The sequence below is a fragment of the Trachurus trachurus genome, assembly GCF_905171665.1.
Source record: "Trachurus trachurus genome assembly, chromosome: 6".
Classification (NCBI taxonomy): Eukaryota; Metazoa; Chordata; class Actinopteri; order Carangiformes; family Carangidae; genus Trachurus; species Trachurus trachurus.
The window spans coordinates 3,164,760-3,182,095 of record NC_139897.1 but is presented as its reverse complement, the minus strand read 5'-3'; the positions used below and the strand labels follow the sequence as shown (position 1 = coordinate 3,182,095).

At 40.2% G+C, this 17,336-nt stretch overlaps 1 protein-coding gene across 2 annotated transcripts in view; it reads right to left on the bottom strand.

The window, feature by feature from the left end:
• The window catches only part of wwp2 (WW domain containing E3 ubiquitin protein ligase 2), a 64,194-nt gene extending 48,372 nt beyond the window's left edge, over positions 1–15,822 (bottom strand). For both annotated transcript variants that reach the window (XM_083974526.1, XM_083974527.1), the window contains exons 1-5: positions 15,757–15,822; positions 14,424–14,505; positions 6,121–6,277; positions 5,764–5,885; positions 3,705–3,842 (exon numbers count right to left, since the gene is read on the bottom strand). In XM_083974526.1, coding sequence (XP_083830652.1) covers positions 3,705–3,842; positions 5,764–5,885; positions 6,121–6,277; positions 14,424–14,493 — 487 coding nt within the window. In that variant the 5' untranslated portion in view covers positions 14,494–14,505; positions 15,757–15,822. The remainder of the gene's footprint in view (positions 1–3,704; positions 3,843–5,763; positions 5,886–6,120; positions 6,278–14,423; positions 14,506–15,756) is intronic.
• Between the last annotated feature and the right edge of the window lie 1,514 nt (positions 15,823–17,336).

Genomic DNA, 17,336 nt, shown 5'->3' with positions numbered 1-17,336 from the left:
GAGCACATGACTGAACATGAGTGGGTATTTCAGGAACATGTGCATTTATATGAGCAAGATTGTGATGGGGACACGGGTCTGCTTGCCTAAGACTTGCAAAATGTCCCCCTTTACAGGAGTCTTCTAATCTTGCTGTGCTTGTGAAGCCATATGATACAACAGCAAACACACACACCAGCACACAGTCTTCTCTTAACCTTTCTTCACATCTAAACAGTCACAAGGAGACACATTGACACAGCCCATGCTGTGGCCGGCCTTGGCCCCTTACTGCTTGTCCTGTGTTCATTCAGTGGACTACACTGTGTGCTCTGTGTGGCGCTCTATGAAAAGCCTTGTGTGTGTGTGTGTGTGTGTGTGTGTATATATATATATATATGTGTATGTGTGTGTAGCATAGAGAGGAGATGGATACATGGACTAGGCTATGGTATTAAGAGAAGCTTAATAACTGTGCATTTGTTAATAAGACACCTAGTCTTTGCTTCCAAACCATAAAGGAAGGTAAAATGTTAGCGTAGCGCCGGGAAGTGGAAAATACTGCTGACCCAGAGTCAATAAGTCTGTGGAGGGTTTGAAATTCTTCCTCTGAGGGCTATGAAATAACTTTATATTGGTTTGGGAATAGTAGCACATGCACATTGAGAATAAATGTTCTCTAATGTCAATGTTAAAGTTCAGCGAATACGAGTTGGTGATAAGTCAATATTCTCCGCTAGTATTACGTGAGTTTTAGTTTAACAGTATTCTTGACATGCTGTTCTTGGCAAGGGAGAGAAATTTCCCACATAGGACAAAAACTTCATCCAAAATCTAGAATTTAAATTAATAAATAAGCGCTAATACTAACCTGCGTACAGAAGGCTCCTACTGTCGTCAGGTTTGACAAGTGTTATCTTTCTCTTTTCTGCTCTCTCACTGTGTCCCTGAGCTCAGGTGAGTGTTTGAGGCGTTACAGAGCTACTGCCTACATTTTTATGCCTCCACCCCAGCTACAACCAAATCTTATCATGGTCACTAGAATGGGATGAAGGGACAAGAACTTATCTCTTTGGTTTTTCTTAGTCATTTGACACTGTGATGCATCTTGGGAACACTGAAGGTGCTGTGGTGAGAGAAGATCTCTACCTGACCAGTTGTACTCACAGCAAGTTAAGAGAGCTGTTAAAAAGAAATTGGCTGAAAGCAAATGTTACACATCAGGAACAGAGACTGGAAATTGTCCATGACATTTTCATCATGGAAAAGTTGACATATCTGACGTTTCAAAAGAACTGGGGAAAATGGGCCATTGTGTGTGTGTGGTGCTCTGTTTTGTTCTTGATGTGCTGTTCTGTCAATATTCTTGTGAGAACTCAATAAAAATGTGTGTAGAAAAAAAAGTACATTTTGATGCTATGAAATGACGGGTTGGGAGGGCGGGCCTCATCACTGCAGCTATATTTACTAAAGTCTAAATCTTTATATTTTTACATCCACCTTCTTATATTCTCTTGTCAGATACGTCAAAAGAAAGAAAAAATAAAACATCTTATGTCCCCTGAACATAATTAAATGTACTGTCTTAACACTTAACCTTTGGACATTGACGTGACAGCTACTAATAATAACAATGTTGGACTAATCTGTAAATGTCAGTATAGGACATTTGTGAATAAATGTGGAAAAACTTTAGTTGTGTTAATCTGACTTTGAACTGAAGTTGACAGATGAAAACACAGCGATATAAACTCGCATTGGTCCTTTTAATATGTAGGTGCAGATAGGTTTTGTCATTTATCTTAATAAGAATAATTCAGTTTCATCTTTAAAACATATGGTCTAACAATCATCTGGATTTCAGCTGGATCATCAATCAGCTGGGGTTTCTGTGATGTTCTCACTCTGACTCTTGGCTTGTTCTGTTAGTACAATATGTCCCGCACATGTTTTAATAACTACTGTGACACACGGTGTAATTGTACACACACTGAAATGACTGGATCAATGGTCCGAAGCATGACTCCTGACCTCAGACATCAGACTGATGGGCACTGATTCTGTCATGATTTGTCATTTATGGCAATGACACAGCTTGTTCTTAAAAAAACAAAAAAGCCACCTCAGCGAATTTACTTGTTGCAAATCTAAAACAGACTCTCAGGCAACACACCACAGAAGTGTGATATAGCCACACAATATTTCACAGGTCTGCTAAGTAGTAAGTGTTGCTTGTGCTCTATGGGCTCGGAGAAAATCACTGTGTAATATTCATCCCATCATGTCTCCCTCCTTTCTATCAACCTCATCCACCCATCAGCCAGCCAGACTTAGCTGAGTTTTTTTTGACATCAACGTAGCATTAGAAACAATAAAAAAATCCTGCTCCAACATATCAAAGAAAAACACAACAATATTCTACAGTTCTGTCACAATATAAATAACACAGCACAGAAGAAAGACCAAACACCATTAGTTCAAAGCTGTGTGGGAAACAAGCGGCTTTGGAAAACTGTCATTTATACAGAGTAAAACCTCGGCTTTTTTTCCCAAGCAGAGGAAAAAGCTCATTACCATGGTGGACAGACACATAAACATCTTACTGTACAAACACATGCATGTGTGTGTGCGGTTGTTGGCAATATTAACAAACCTTTAAGAAAGACAGGAAGGGAAAGAGTGAGAGGGGAAGAAAACGCTGTGGTGTATTCTCTGTCTAGATTTTTGTGGGAAAACAGAGTGTGAATGTTCACTTTGATTTATCTCATGTATGAAAAACTAAATTCAGATTTTTGTCACAAACTCAGAAACTGCTCTGGATGTAAGTCACCTCTACAAGTCATGTGTTTAACTGTGTCTGTTTGGTACTTTGTGTGTTGGTGGACTGATTACCACCAACCTCAGTCAACAGATGGTGAAGTCCAGGGAAGAACCCACTAAATATTGGTACAAATATTTTTATGTTCCTTTATCTTCAAAAACAAATTGTGACAGTGTTTTTCACCAATTTCTCAGAAATAATGTTTGAATAAGAAGTACTTTAGTTATTTGTTTTCATTTGGTGTAAATCCAGACCATAAACCAGGCAAAGGAAAGTGTCTGATCTCAGCAGAGGCAGAGACTGCGTGCTGCATTTATCTACACAGTAATGTGTTTACTATGGATGTCATGTCTTTTTTTTTTGTTTCTTTCTGTGCTGTCTTCCTTATAAACCTCAATGTATTACAACTTCACTTCTTTAAGGCTGTTCTTTCTCATTTACAACAGAGCATTAGCGTCGCATTGAGATAAAAAAAATATATCTGAGTCTATTTTACCCACAATGACCCGCTACAATGACTCCTTTCACACATTTTATTGATGGTCTGTAATATTCCTATGAATTTTTTTTTCTCCCAATTTTTTATACTTTTTAATTTTTTTTGTATGTAATAGTATGTATTACATAATTACTTTTTTCTACCGTATATATATTACAACTTTATGTAGATTTTATTTAAATATTTATTTGAATTTTATCAGATTTTTTCCCCTCACTGCCCTCACATGTCAGCATATCAGAAAACATTTAAATCACCAACTTAAAGTTCTAAACTATACAGTACTGATATGGGTGTACCCATTTCCTTGGTGTGAGTGCTTCTCTGTGTTATTACCTTCATTTTTCTAACAGTGTGTGTGTGTGTGTGTGTGTGTGTGTGTGTGTGTGTGTAGGCGGGACTCACTGTCTGCTGCCGTGCTGCCATTGGGCAGCGAGCCCAGATCAACAACCATGCCGTCCAGACAGACGTTGAGCTCTCCTCCCGCTACAACCAAGCCTTTGTTCTCCGTCTGCAGCACCAGACTGAGCTGGACGTTCTCCACTAGAGGGGGAGGAGCAGATAGAGACACAGAGACACAGGCTGCTTTACTCTATTGCTTTACTTTATAGTGGTTTCAGAAGCAGATGTGACACTTGTGTGTCAAGAAGTGAGAACTGTCCTATTGATGACTTAGTAAATTGTTCCAATGCACCAAGAGCACACTGAACGATTAGCAACATGTGACTCATTCTACGGTCAGACCTTTCCTACAGTGGCTATAATTTGTAGTTTTAGAATAACGAAAGATCGAATAGCAATGAAAAAATGTGATGGGGGTCGGGAATCATCATCCAAATCCAGAGCTCCCTGCAGCTTCCAGCTCCAGATCATTTATTACCTGTCTGCATATTTTACTGTTTTGGTTCATTCTCTGTTCTACTGTTTTCACAAAAAACAAAAGTGCACACTTCTTGTTCAGCATTTGACAGACAAAGTAAGCAGATACTGGGCTGACATTCGGCAGGGTTTCTCCCACACTGCTGCACTTGTAAATAAGCAGTAATAAGTTAACTGACTATAACAACTTAAAGGGGCGACAGCCCATTGTTGTATTCACTGCTTGTTTCCGTTTCACCCATCGGGCCAAAAACAATAGTTGCTGCAGAATGAAATATTATAAATGTGCTTTATATGGGTTTAGCTTTACTGTCAGTTCTGTTGTCGAGCCACTGGTATTAGTGTCCTTACACTTAAATATTCAGCATAAGAAAGTCCTAAACATCCAGATTTCTGCACACGCACTATGACATCATAATACTCAAAATGCTCCAACACCGAACTGCACAGTTTCATCAAGTTGTCAGTGCCGGTTATTTAGAACAGAAAGATTTCTCTACAAATCTTTGATTAAGTCGTTATTCTGACAGAAATATCAGAAACACTAGATGAGTCATTTAAAAAGGACTGTTGCTCAGGACGACAGAGTGTTTCATCAGTACAAAGATTAAACGTTAGCAGGGTGGTAAAGCAGTCTGTGGTGAACTGGACACCGTTTGATCATTGTAGTGGCACATCGTTCTAATATTCTCATATGCTCAGATTTGAGGTCGACTTTCGGGGAGACCAGAGATGACTGTATCTTTGAAGCCACCGCATTCAAAATTAAATGCAAACTAGTTACATGTGTCTGCTTTTAAATGGTGCAGTTGTTTTCTCTGCAACACATACAGAACATGTCTGTTTCAGTCTTAAATGTTAACAACTGACCATTGTTACAGACATCCCCAGTCTTCCCAATGATCTAGTACAACAACAAAAAAATTCAAGTTTTTTTATTTCTGCTCCACTATTGGCCAGAAAATACAGAGTTACTCTATTTCTGATTTTTTATTTGAAGTGGACCAATGCCACAGTCTCTGTTGTGTGGAAATAATGGAGGCTTCACTCCTGTTTCTGTACAGTATATAAGATACACTGACACCGTTAACATGGTGCGTTGTGTGCCAGCTGTCAATGTTGCATTTAGGAGAAACCCGCACAAAATGTGCTGTAACCCTGAGTGTTTGTCTGCACTGAACTGCTCCAGCGTACTGGTGATGAACTTCCTGAATTTGCAAAAAGCGCCCAGGGTTCTGTGAGGACAGACGTCGTCTTCAGAGGCTTGAAGAAAACACGGACATAAGCCAGATCCTGCTCTGACACTTGGCTTTATATTCATGCTTTTTGTTAATCATCCAGGATTGTGGTTCTTTAGAAAGAACAACAGGGATCCACTCTGTCTTCTTTTCTTTTGCACCCTCATCTTATTCATTACTTTGCTTCTCTGCCAATTTTGGACATGAATTATGGAAACTTTTCTATTCATGTGCTATAAATTCACCCTTATCACTTGTTTTCATTCCATTTGTTCAGAAATTGTGTATAAGCTAGGTTGTATCTTATTAAGATAATGGTGTGTGTGTGTGTGTGTGTGTGTCCTTACTCTTGCCATCGTGTGTGCGCAGTGTGTCCAACAGGTCTATGGTGGCGCTGCCCAGTAGCTCCTTCCTCAGGGTGTGGCAGCTCCACAGCTTCAGATCCAGATGACTCTGAGGCGTTACATTACTGTGACACACAAACACACACATAATCAACTTATGGTCTGGGCACAACATCACCACAGTATCTCAGACTGGTCTGTGGTGTTGGTGCAGTCATGACTACAGGTTAGTCTGATGTTAGATGTCAGTCAGGTTGGTGTAGGAACCATGATTTCAACTTCTAGGTTCAACAAAATTGTTTACGAAAGTTTACAAATTGTAAAGTGTAAAAGTGAGTGTGTGGGTGCTGGTGCTCTCACAGGGTGAGGTCTTCATTCCACTGCAGCTCGAGATGTCCACTGCGTTTGCCTGTTTTTTTGGTTTCACTGCTCAGACCATCGGCAGTCACCTCCACAAAGGAGCTGAGTCGAGAGTGGCGGTTTGGCAGCTTGGGAGACTGAGGCTTCGCTGAAACCACTGCGCACACACACACACAAAAAAACACACGAAGGCAATCAGCTATGAAGGAATACATCAGAGGCAGTAAATATGTTCTTTGTGGACACTAGTTCAGGACAAAATCATGAAGTTGGGAGCAGAGTTAATCATCTCACATACAGTGGTCTAGACTGTGGGAAGGTGTTTAACAGCCAAATTCTTGTTTTTGCTGAAGTTGCAAATAAATGTGAGTGCAGATAAAAACCCCAACATTCAACATGGCTGACAAAACAACAGCTATGCTGCGCATGTCATGAGGATGAGGAGAAACAACATCTAGGGAACTACAGTATATCATTAATAGATTATTTAATAGATCATGTGTCTAAAGTGGACATTGCGTGTTACTGGTTTATTCATTTATTTACAAATCATGTTGGACTTGACAAATGTGTTAAAATGTACAGAACAAAAGGCATGTTGCATGTGTCAAATTATGGAAGAGAATATTTTGTGTAAATGAAGTCTTTTGTGTTGCCGTTATTTCGCTATTTTCGTCTTGTCCTGAATTTCTCTTTAATGATTGTAACATGTTATAATTGTCTTTTTCAATATGCTGCCAAAATCCAGATTAGAAGATGAGATAGATGAACAGAAACAAGTGTCAAATCCTCACATCAAGGCAATATGTAAAACAAAGATAAGATCCATCACTGCTTGAAAAACAACACATTTGATTTATCCATTATTTGAGTGTAGCTGAATAATTTATTAATTTATTTGACCAGTTAATGAGTCAGTAATTTTATATATTAATACATGTGTTTATTATTCATATTTATGTCTAATGAAGTAAAACAAACAACAACAAAAACCACCATGACTGTGGCTGCAGCCCTACAATAATAAAGAAATGTATTTGGAGGGATGGGGGTCATGTGATCTCTTCTCTTAGTCCTTGTTTGTAGACTGGCTGCTGCATTTTGTACTATTTATAGTCGATGAATTGTTTTCTGTTAGGAGACTGTTACAATGACCTAATCTTGAAGAAATGAAAGCATGTGTAATGGTTTCTGTATCTCTGATAGAGGCAGGATTCTTCTGTCTCACTGACATGACTCAATGAGTCAATAGGACCATTTAACATACAGACATATTAGCAACTTCTCACAGGGATTCAAGCGTTTCTTATTACAGTTTTGACAGTTCATGGACCCAAAAGTGTTTTCAGTCAAAATTTGTGAAAGTGATTTTTGTCTGTGGCAGCATCACTGTCACCACAGTGAGGAGACAACAGATCGACATATTTGGAGGTTTTATGCAACAGCAGGAAATCATTAAATACTTTAAAAGTTGAAAATCAAACTGCAAATCTAAAATGTCACTGCCTTTTTCACAACAGACAAAGCTTCTTTTTTTTAGCTGCTCCTGGATCTGTTTCACTACAGTTCACTGTTAGTTTCTGCTTTTTTTTCTCGCTGTGTGTTCATTTCCTTTGTGAATTGCAAGTTTTCACAGTGCATACACTGTTTTGAATGAACCTCCTGTTGCCACTTATCCCATGTGAAGACATTACATCCTCATAAGGTGCCTGTAATGAATACTGTATGTTGTATGGATTTGGGGCACAAATTGGCAGGGCAAGCAAAGAGAGAAATATAAACAGTGCCCTCTAGTGGACATAAAAACCACATCCGTGGTCCCATTTTCACAGACAACACGGGACGGGGTGGAGGAAAATAACTGTATGGTCACAATGAGGCTGCAATGTTGTAAGAAAAAACATAGCAGCTGAAAACACAGTGTAAGGACAGTGCTTTTCCAGGATTTTCATAACCGTCACTGGTTCTGCTTGGTTTGTTTATGCTGCGATTCTGCTTCCCCATCAGCTGGACTAGAACTACCTGCATAAAACAACTTGTGCAACTACTAGGTCATAGTTCCCTTGTGTGCAATAAAATGTGACGAAACCTCCGGCTTGTTCATGAAACTTTTTATAAAACATGTTTCTGCATTAAAGGGATAGTTCACCCAAAATTGAAATTTCACTCATTATCTACTCACCCTCATGTCAACTAAGAGCTGTGAGAAAACATTTTTTTTGTATTGAAGCCCCAACATTAGAAATTGTTCCGAAAACAATTAAATAAGTCTATATTTTAAGCTTGTTTGTAGCGGAAGCTCCCAGTGTCTCAGTTCACTGCTCTTCCTGTGTCACTGCACTGACCGGCGGAACAATTTCTCATGTCGGGGCTTCAATACAAGAGGGACATTACAGACGAGCAGTATGGAGGTATTTGGATGTTTTTTGGTGTGTTTTTTTGGATGAAGAAAGTTGGTATCCATTGACAACCATTATATGGACAAATACTGCTGCGCGGACCCCCCCCCCCGTAACTCAGAGAAGGCACGGAGGACTCTGAAAATTCTCACAGCTCTTAGTCGACATGAGGGTGAGTAGATAATGAGTGAAATTTGAATTTTGGGTGAACTATCCCTTTAAAGCATCTCAGCGGTAACCGTGCTCAGTCGGGCTGAGAAACTTGTTACAACGCGCGTCAGTGATGTGAGAGGTGATTGGTCGGATTGCAAACACACAGCCTGGCAGCGCTTCTCAGGATGGAGGTTTGGCTGAGAAACAGGCTTCAGGCTGTATTTGTTCCACAGCTGAGATATTAGAGGATCTGTGCTGACAAAATCTCTTAAGTCAGAAACATTTGGCAAAACGCAATGTGACTCATTTGTGAAGAGGAGAAGGATGTGACACTGAGAAGAGGAAAAACACCAGGAAGTGAAGAATGAAGAGTAGGTTTGGACAGAGTGAGAGGAGGTCAGAGGGGTGGAGAGAGTGGCTGCAGTGGGATCAGATCAGAAGATGAGTCAGAGATGAAACAATCAGCGGTGAAGGAGTAAAATAGTCAGTCCAGAGTAGGGTTGCAAAAGGGTGGAAAATTTCCAGTAAATTTCCGGAATATTTCCAGAAACTTTCCATGGGAAGTTAAACTGGGGAATTTTAGAAATATTCCAAATTGGAAACTTTCCTTGGGAATTATGGGAATTACTGGGAATTATTGGGAATTTATGGAAATTAACTGGAAATTGGGGGTAATTTAAACAAACTGTATCATATCCAAACATAAATGCAAATATTTTGTTTTGTCATAAGCAGACATCATGCAAAATAATACAATTAAAAAACATTTCAACTGATTCATTTGTGAGTAGAACTTTATCAACTTTTAATTCTTGTATGAACAATCAATTCTTTTACTGAACAACAAAAACATGATGAATGTTGAGTAAAATATTACCAAATAAAAAAAAGCAAGCAGTGTGCTGTGTGCATGTGATTGAGGAATAGCATAGATATTCAAGTGTACTTGCATTAAATCTGGTTGTTTTAGCCAATATTATTCTACAATATATTTCCCCCAACTATATTTAAGTTCCCTGTTAAGGGCCAACCGTAAATTTTGTAAATTTCGGATTTATTCCCGTTTACTCCCATATATTCCCATAAATTCCCTTTGAAAATTCCTGGAATTTTGCAACCCTAGTCCAGAGCTTAGGGTGATTTTAGCTTAAAATGGCAACGTGACAAATGTGAGCAAAGTGAAGTGCCTAAAGACTTTTTGAATCTAATGTAGCTGAATTCACTAAAATATATCATGGGTGTCATTTCATTAAAATGTTTACCCATATCTCTTATTATAATACTGAACAAAGTATCTGCAAAGAGAGTAGAGTATCAGCAACATGCTCTGTGGAGATGTGTTGTTGTTGTGGGCAGAAAATAGAGGGTGGAGTCAGACAACAACTTGTCATGACCTTACTGCTTTGTCTCTCTTAAACACTAAGCATTATTTTGTTTACTCTTATTAATATCCACCTATGAGTCTACGACTGACAAGATAACATATTGTCTCCTTAAAGGGATAGTTCAACATTTTGGCAAATTGGCCCATGCTATGCTATGGAGGCTAAGGGAGTTTCTTGGTTTCCCTCATCAAACTCATCAAATACACAACCCAACAACTCAAAAACGCTCTGGTGGACAAGTTGTGACCTGCACATTCACCACGCTATGAGATAATAACGGAACATTACGAGACAGAGTTGTTTTAGAGGTAAATTCATGCAAAACCGCTGATGCGCGTTGCCTTCAGGGACAGATTTTCAGCAAGCAGACTCTGTATTTACCCTGTATTTACCTCGAAAACGGCTCCATTTTGTAACGTTCCATTATTATCTCATAGCATGGTGAATGTGCAGCTCACATCTTGTCCACAAAAGCGTTTTAGAGTTTTGGGATTTTGTATTTGATGAGTTTGATGAGGGAAACCAAGAAATCCCATTAGCCTCCATAGTGTAGCTCTGAGCAGCTCACCGCTCCGCTCCGCCGGTCTAAAAATAGCTTGCACCGACAAATAAAGGTAACAAACCTACTGCTATGACTATAGGGATTATGGCAATGGGCCAATTTGCCAAAATGTTGAACTATCCCTTTAAGTCATTAAGGCTTTATGTTGCACCCGAGTTTTTCTGTACTCAAGTCTTTGTTCATCATCTAAGATCAGATCAGATTTTCACTGAGTCAGAGAAATAAAAGTGTGCATCTCATTCTCAAACATGGCTCAGTTATAAAACTGTAGTGCTCCCTCACTAAGCTGGAGAGTTAACCACATGACCTCCTGTTTAAAAGTAATACCAGAGCAGCAGAGAAAAAGAGAGACTCAGTTCAAAGAAGTTTACATGCTGCATTAATCTGCTGACAAAATGATGCAGCAAAAAAGTGCAATGGTCCAAATAAAGGGATTGAGAATCAACTCACAGGGTTTGTGTGTGGAGAGAAGACCTGACGAAGCAAATGTGTGCGTTTTGGGGGCAGTGGGATCAAGTTCTTAACAACACGGGCTAATTATCACATATTACACACATCTAGTTGAGATGGCAAACTTGTTAGCAAAGATTTGCTGTTCCACATTGAGCCAAACCAACATTAACATGTTTTGAGTTGTTGTGTTTTTATGTCCAACATTCACTCTGTCTGTAGTGTTTGGTTTCTAAAGTAGCTGCTAAAGAATAATACTACTATAGGACTAAAGGAGTGACCCAAGCTGAAGTGAACTGCAGATGATAAAACTATACGTGACATTTCATGCATCTGTCAGGCTGGTCAATGTATAAAATCAAAGGTGTCATTGAAAACTGTTGCGGACAGAAAACTGATAATTTCATATTTACATTCAGTCCAGTTATTGCTGGTCTCAGTCCAGTATCAGCCGGTCTTCTTAGGTTAGTATCAGCTGGTTTCAGTCTAGTTTCAGCTAGTTTTAGCTCTTCACCTGTACTGTCAGTGTGTCTGTGCATACTAATATCTCTCTGTTGTATTTTACTACACTGAACTCAGAATATATACTGTATATAATAAAGGACGTTTTCTTTAAAATGTCTTTTTTGTTTCTGTTGATGAGCGAGCTTCAGACAGTAAGGCGGTGTCCCTCTCTGTGTCATGTGAGCAATACGCTGCCAGCCGACGAGCGATTCTGCTCATTAATCACATGTAAAGCTGGTCTTTAGAATAACCTGATGCATTTATAATGTAGAGTTTCTTACATGTTCCTGCATCAGCGGGCGACATTTCTTATGTAACAATGAAGTTAAAAGGACATCGCCTTACGTAACGATCTGCTAGGAGGGGCTCTGCTCTTGCTCATCTGCCTCACTCTCCTTTCAGACACTCATTTATTTTTCTCAATAATCAAAGATGACGGAGCACCATCCCTAATCATTCTACTTTAACCCTTGCTGGCAACTCACTCCTATGGAAGACCGACAAGATTGACTCCAAAAGTGGCTAGATTTGTCGCTAGGGTCAGGTGGCAACATCACATACTGCAAATTAATACTAATGAGAATTATTTTGAAAAAATAATGGCCAAAGAGGATACGCCAACATCACCATCACCAAATCTGCATATCCCCTCGTACTGAACTGAACTGATAAAGACCCCCCTCCCCACCCCATATAGATCACCTGTTACTAAATCTGATCTGTGGTGACTGCATACTGTTTCAATACAGGCAAAACTTTAAGTGACATAACTGAAAGTATTCTGAAAATTGGCTGGCAGGGGAGAGAAGCTGCAATGTCAACACGGTTATGCTGCTCCAGACAGACTGAGGCTCATGTGAGCTGAGCTGCTGTGCGTCCAGCTGTTAGTGCCAGCTCTGCCTCAGATAAAGGACATCAGTGATCAAATGTTTGATTTCTTTTCATTGGAAACCTTCTTAACTTAATTTCCCCTCATTCAGGGAAAGACCCACACACACAGACAGAGCGAGAACACCCTGGAAAAATACTGCTCTAATCCTGTTAAATTATTGACACAATATAATTATAGCCTATCCGGGGTTTCTGCCATAACTATATAATACATGTGGCCTCCACATGCAGATGTTAAAATGGTAAAAACAAATACATGATGCAGTGGAAATGGTCTGATCTAATGGTGCTGGCATGAGCTTGATATATGACTTTCAATGCATGTTAATTTGGGAGCCATATGCATCATGTGTGAAAAATACATGAGATGTCAAAATGATACAGAGAAGCAATGAGCTGTGTGACCTGTGACCTGTGTGTGAGCTGACCCTAACCTATTAATGTGGCTGTCGACTTGGAAACTAAGCTGTACTGCCATGCAAATGTCACACAGGCTGACAGTCTTTAAACATTTAAAGACGGAGCCATTGCTGGATAATATGACATTACTGCAGTGAGTTAGAGGGTATTTTATCTGAGAAGTTGAGCTGTGAGCTACCTGAGCTGCATGACACCATACGTACGTGAGAGGTTGATAACCCCATGACCTCTCATGAGCATCCTGGGTCGAACATTTCTGCGTATGATTTTTTTTGCAAATACAAGTCCTTTCAAACATTTCAGGCTGGTGTAGGTGATAAGAAAAAGAAGAAATCTGGTTTGAGTAGATTAAACTTGGGTGGGGGGGGGGGGGGGGGGGGGGTCCTGTTTAAATACAGACAGAATAACAACTGGCTATAAATGTCTTTTAGTGAGTTAAAGCAGAAGTAAGCGGAATGTTTGTGTTAATATAAGTCTTAAATAGTTGTATCTTCCGACAGCAATCACTTACATAGAGTGTTTGGTCTGAAACACGGGTCTGTCAGTCACTCTGCTCTGCTGTAAGCCGAGGAGAAAACTTTCCTTGTATCCTACAACCTTTATCCAATGAGGAGAGAGAACGACATAAAGGGGCGGTCCTCTCTGTGTGTGCAGCCAAGGGATGCGCGTGAATGTGGTGACGTAGGGACGAGGGCGGGGACTGCTAACTCCATCGGCTGACAAGAAGTTAGCCAAAACCACCGGATCGCTTACTTCTGCTTTAAACAATGATAGGTGGTGTTTAAAACACAACGCAGTGGATGCCAAAGTGCTGTATACATAAATGAACAGCAAACAAACAGTCTCATGTGTCCTAATGAAAAAGCTGACTTACACACCCACTGTCGCTCCCTGATTGAGTCCCAGATTCAACTACCAGTGGTACACAACATGACAGATCAAGCATCATAGAGCTGTTGTCTTTGCTACCAGCTGTTGTACAGTTAAATTCTGCATATTAATACTACTTTGTTCTTCATTTTCAGTATTTTGTGTGACTAATCAACTGCAAAGTAGACAAGCTACCTCCTGTTTACCCAGGCTTGTGCATGCTCGGTGTACAGCATTTTAGCCTGGATGAAGAATTTCTTCTAATACTTGAGCTAAAACCATTGTCTTGATTGGGATCATTTTTGTTTTAAAAGAGCCTTAGTTCAAGCTAAGTGGGATATGTCAGCTTGACCCACTATGCATGATACAGAGAAGGTATTTTCATGTTATGGTGGATGGATGGACACATTTGCACAGGTGAAATCTCGCTGCCTCTTGTGTAGAAATGGCCAGGTGAAGAAAAGAGGGGCGCAGAATAGAAACTCAACACAATGCATTCACTCATCTGGAGACTATTCGTGGGATTCAATGTACACAAATGATTGCACATTAAGTTTTAGGGAAATTCTGTCTTGTTTTCCTCTCGGATGGCGATGCTGTGTCACTATTATTTATGACAGTATATTCAAATCTGTATGGGATGACTGGGGGGAAAAAGGAGATAATTACCTTTCAAGATCAACTGAGACTTTTCAGTGGTCTGGGAACCGGCGGGTCTGCTCACACTGGCAGCTGCCATGACATCACAGCTCTGAAACAACCACAACCACACCATATTACAACAAACTCTCGCTACATCACAACATTCAAAACAAACCGTACAAACACACGGTGTATGACAGGTCATATCTGGCAACCAGACAGAGAACATTACAACAGCAGCAGAGACTTGTCCCCCTTGTTATGTTACAGCCTCTCATCACATCACAGCCTATCAACATCACCTTGAGCAAAGTCAGAGGTGTCGTCTGCTGCACTCAATTCACAGAGAGCTGTATATGCAAAAGGACACTACACAGCTAATATATACCTATATAAAACTACTGTTCACACTGATCTTCAGTGCTTGGATCAAAAACAGATCTTAACCCTATAGCTGCTCGGTAAAGGGGATCCTCCTTCTCCTCCTCATGTTATCAGTCTATACCGTCTCTTGCTGCAGCACCAAGGTGACTGCTGTTGGCATCTCAGCCTGAGAGCGACCAAAACACGGTCATGCGTGGCCAGATGTGACCAGGTCATAATCATAACGAGTAGTTAAGTGCTGTATTAACCAAGTGGCCACCTGGGGTTCGTCTACAGGGCTGCAGGCAGACGTGTTAAAGCCATGACAATAGAAGCGCACAGCATCGTCCGTCCAGCTCTCGAGTCAAGCTGCTAAACCACCACGCAGCCTCAGCCAGGTCCGCAGCTCACTGGGAACTTCTTATGGACCAGAACCAGATGGGTCCGGCAGCCTGCTACACTCGCTGTATCGTCCACCTGAATTTAAATACCCTTGGCTGCTGCGCACAAAACACAAACACGGAAGATGATCAAGGTATTTGTGTGCATCACTGTCAAGCCGCGTCGAGACAACGCCGGTACTTCCGGTCAGTTTTTCCAAACTAAAACTCAGCAGACGTGTTTAAATGTGTTAATTGCCCGGTGCAGAGGAGAAACCACACGCTAAAACTGACACCTATTTTTACTTAACGAATATATCAACACATAAAACAACACCTCTCCCCCTCACGCGCCGTCCTTCCCCTGGTTTTGTTTAAAGGTAACGTCGACACACGTCCGGTCTGCTGCGGCTAACTGCAGCTAGCTTGACGTAAGGGAGCTAACAGTTAGCAACCAAACATCGCAGGGGGATCTCGTCAAAGGACATGCTGATAAAACCTCTTCTAATCAGCCGACACCACGCTGAGCTACATTGACACTTGCGTTGTTCATGTCAGAACAAGTCATGCCCATTGACACTCTGGAAAATGAGGTTTAATTGTAATCTTCCTCATACCTTTTTCAGCTGTGCTCCGCCGCTGTCGCTAACGAACTTTCATTTCCGCCTCAGTGACAAAACCACGTGACCCAAGGTAGGTTTTTTTTTGTTTTTTGTTTTTTTTTTAGATCCACAAAGGATTGTGGGTCATAAATAATGATTAAAATAATCACTTCATAATGCCATTTTTTTATTTTCAAATAAAATAAATAAATAAACAGATAAATCAAGTAACACCCCGCCATATGCGGGCGATTCCACCAAAAGAGTGCCATTTCTGTCCCCAGCATATTAAATGTATAAAAACATGTAATAATATAATATAATGAAAAATACGCAGCAAGCAATATTTACAATATCAATATTAAAGCAAGGAATTTAACAGAATGAATAGGTGTCAAAACAGGAATGCCAAACACTAAGCAAACCTACATTACAATCCAGTATTTCTTGAACAATCAATATGTCAGTTCACCTGAGTTGTGTGAGTTTGGACTGTGGGAAGAAACCATGGCACTGGGGAAAATGCTCTCAGACACAGGGGAAATATGGAAAAATCCACCGAATGAAAGACCCTTTTGTGAGACACACTGCTAACCACCAAGACACAGTGCAGCCCACAGCAGAGAACATAGTTGTGGGCGTGTGACAGAATTTACTGAAATGTATGTGAGTAACTGCTGAATCACTGTTAATAGCCTAGCACATATTGCATCCTGTAACACCAGACTACGTTAGTCATGAAAGTTGTAGTGTCTCATTGTCTGAGCTTATTGTAAACTGTTACGTACTGGAATTTGTTATTTAGAAGGGGAACTAACTGCAACCTTGTCCTCTTTGCAGTTTATTTTATGAAGCTGATGGCAGAAGTAGTTACAGAGGTTTTATGATGTTTCTCACATGTGGAGAAAAAAAAAGAATAAAAGAATCAGTAATGTTGTTTAGTGTCCTGCACCCAGTGCCTAGCACATATGGTCTACAAGCTACAATATGCAAACAAGAGTGCTCTGGAGTTGTTGGAGGATAGTTTTACATGTTGGGAAGTAGCCTATGTTTTTTACTAAATGTTATGTGAGAAGACTGATATCAATTTTAACAGGTGCTGTTACACATGGACATTAAATGGACTTCACCCTGCCAGCTCCCCAGTATAAAACCTTGATAGTGTCATGATGATTGAGCTGAGTGGGTGTGCTGATGACATTTCTATTACTCCTCATGCATGCTTTACCCAGGTGCCATCCTTTACCTGAAGTGAAGAAGTGACAACATAACTCACAGGGACAATCCATCACAACCCTCCATGATACAATCAGCCTGACCGTTGTTTAATTGTTTTTCTTTTACTCTTCAAGTGTGCATGAACTGTAGTTTTGTCTACCTGCTTCCCATTTCCCCACAGCCCACTCTCTTCCTCTTCCCCTTCTCTCTCGCACTGTCCCCTGCTAAAACATTACATTCAATTCTTCTACATCTACATCTACATTAAATTAGTTAAAAGTAGTTTGTCTAAATACAGAAACTCAATTTGCACAATTAATGTTCCATAGTATTCAGATTCTGACTCATTCAAGATAATAATTAAATAGACATATATT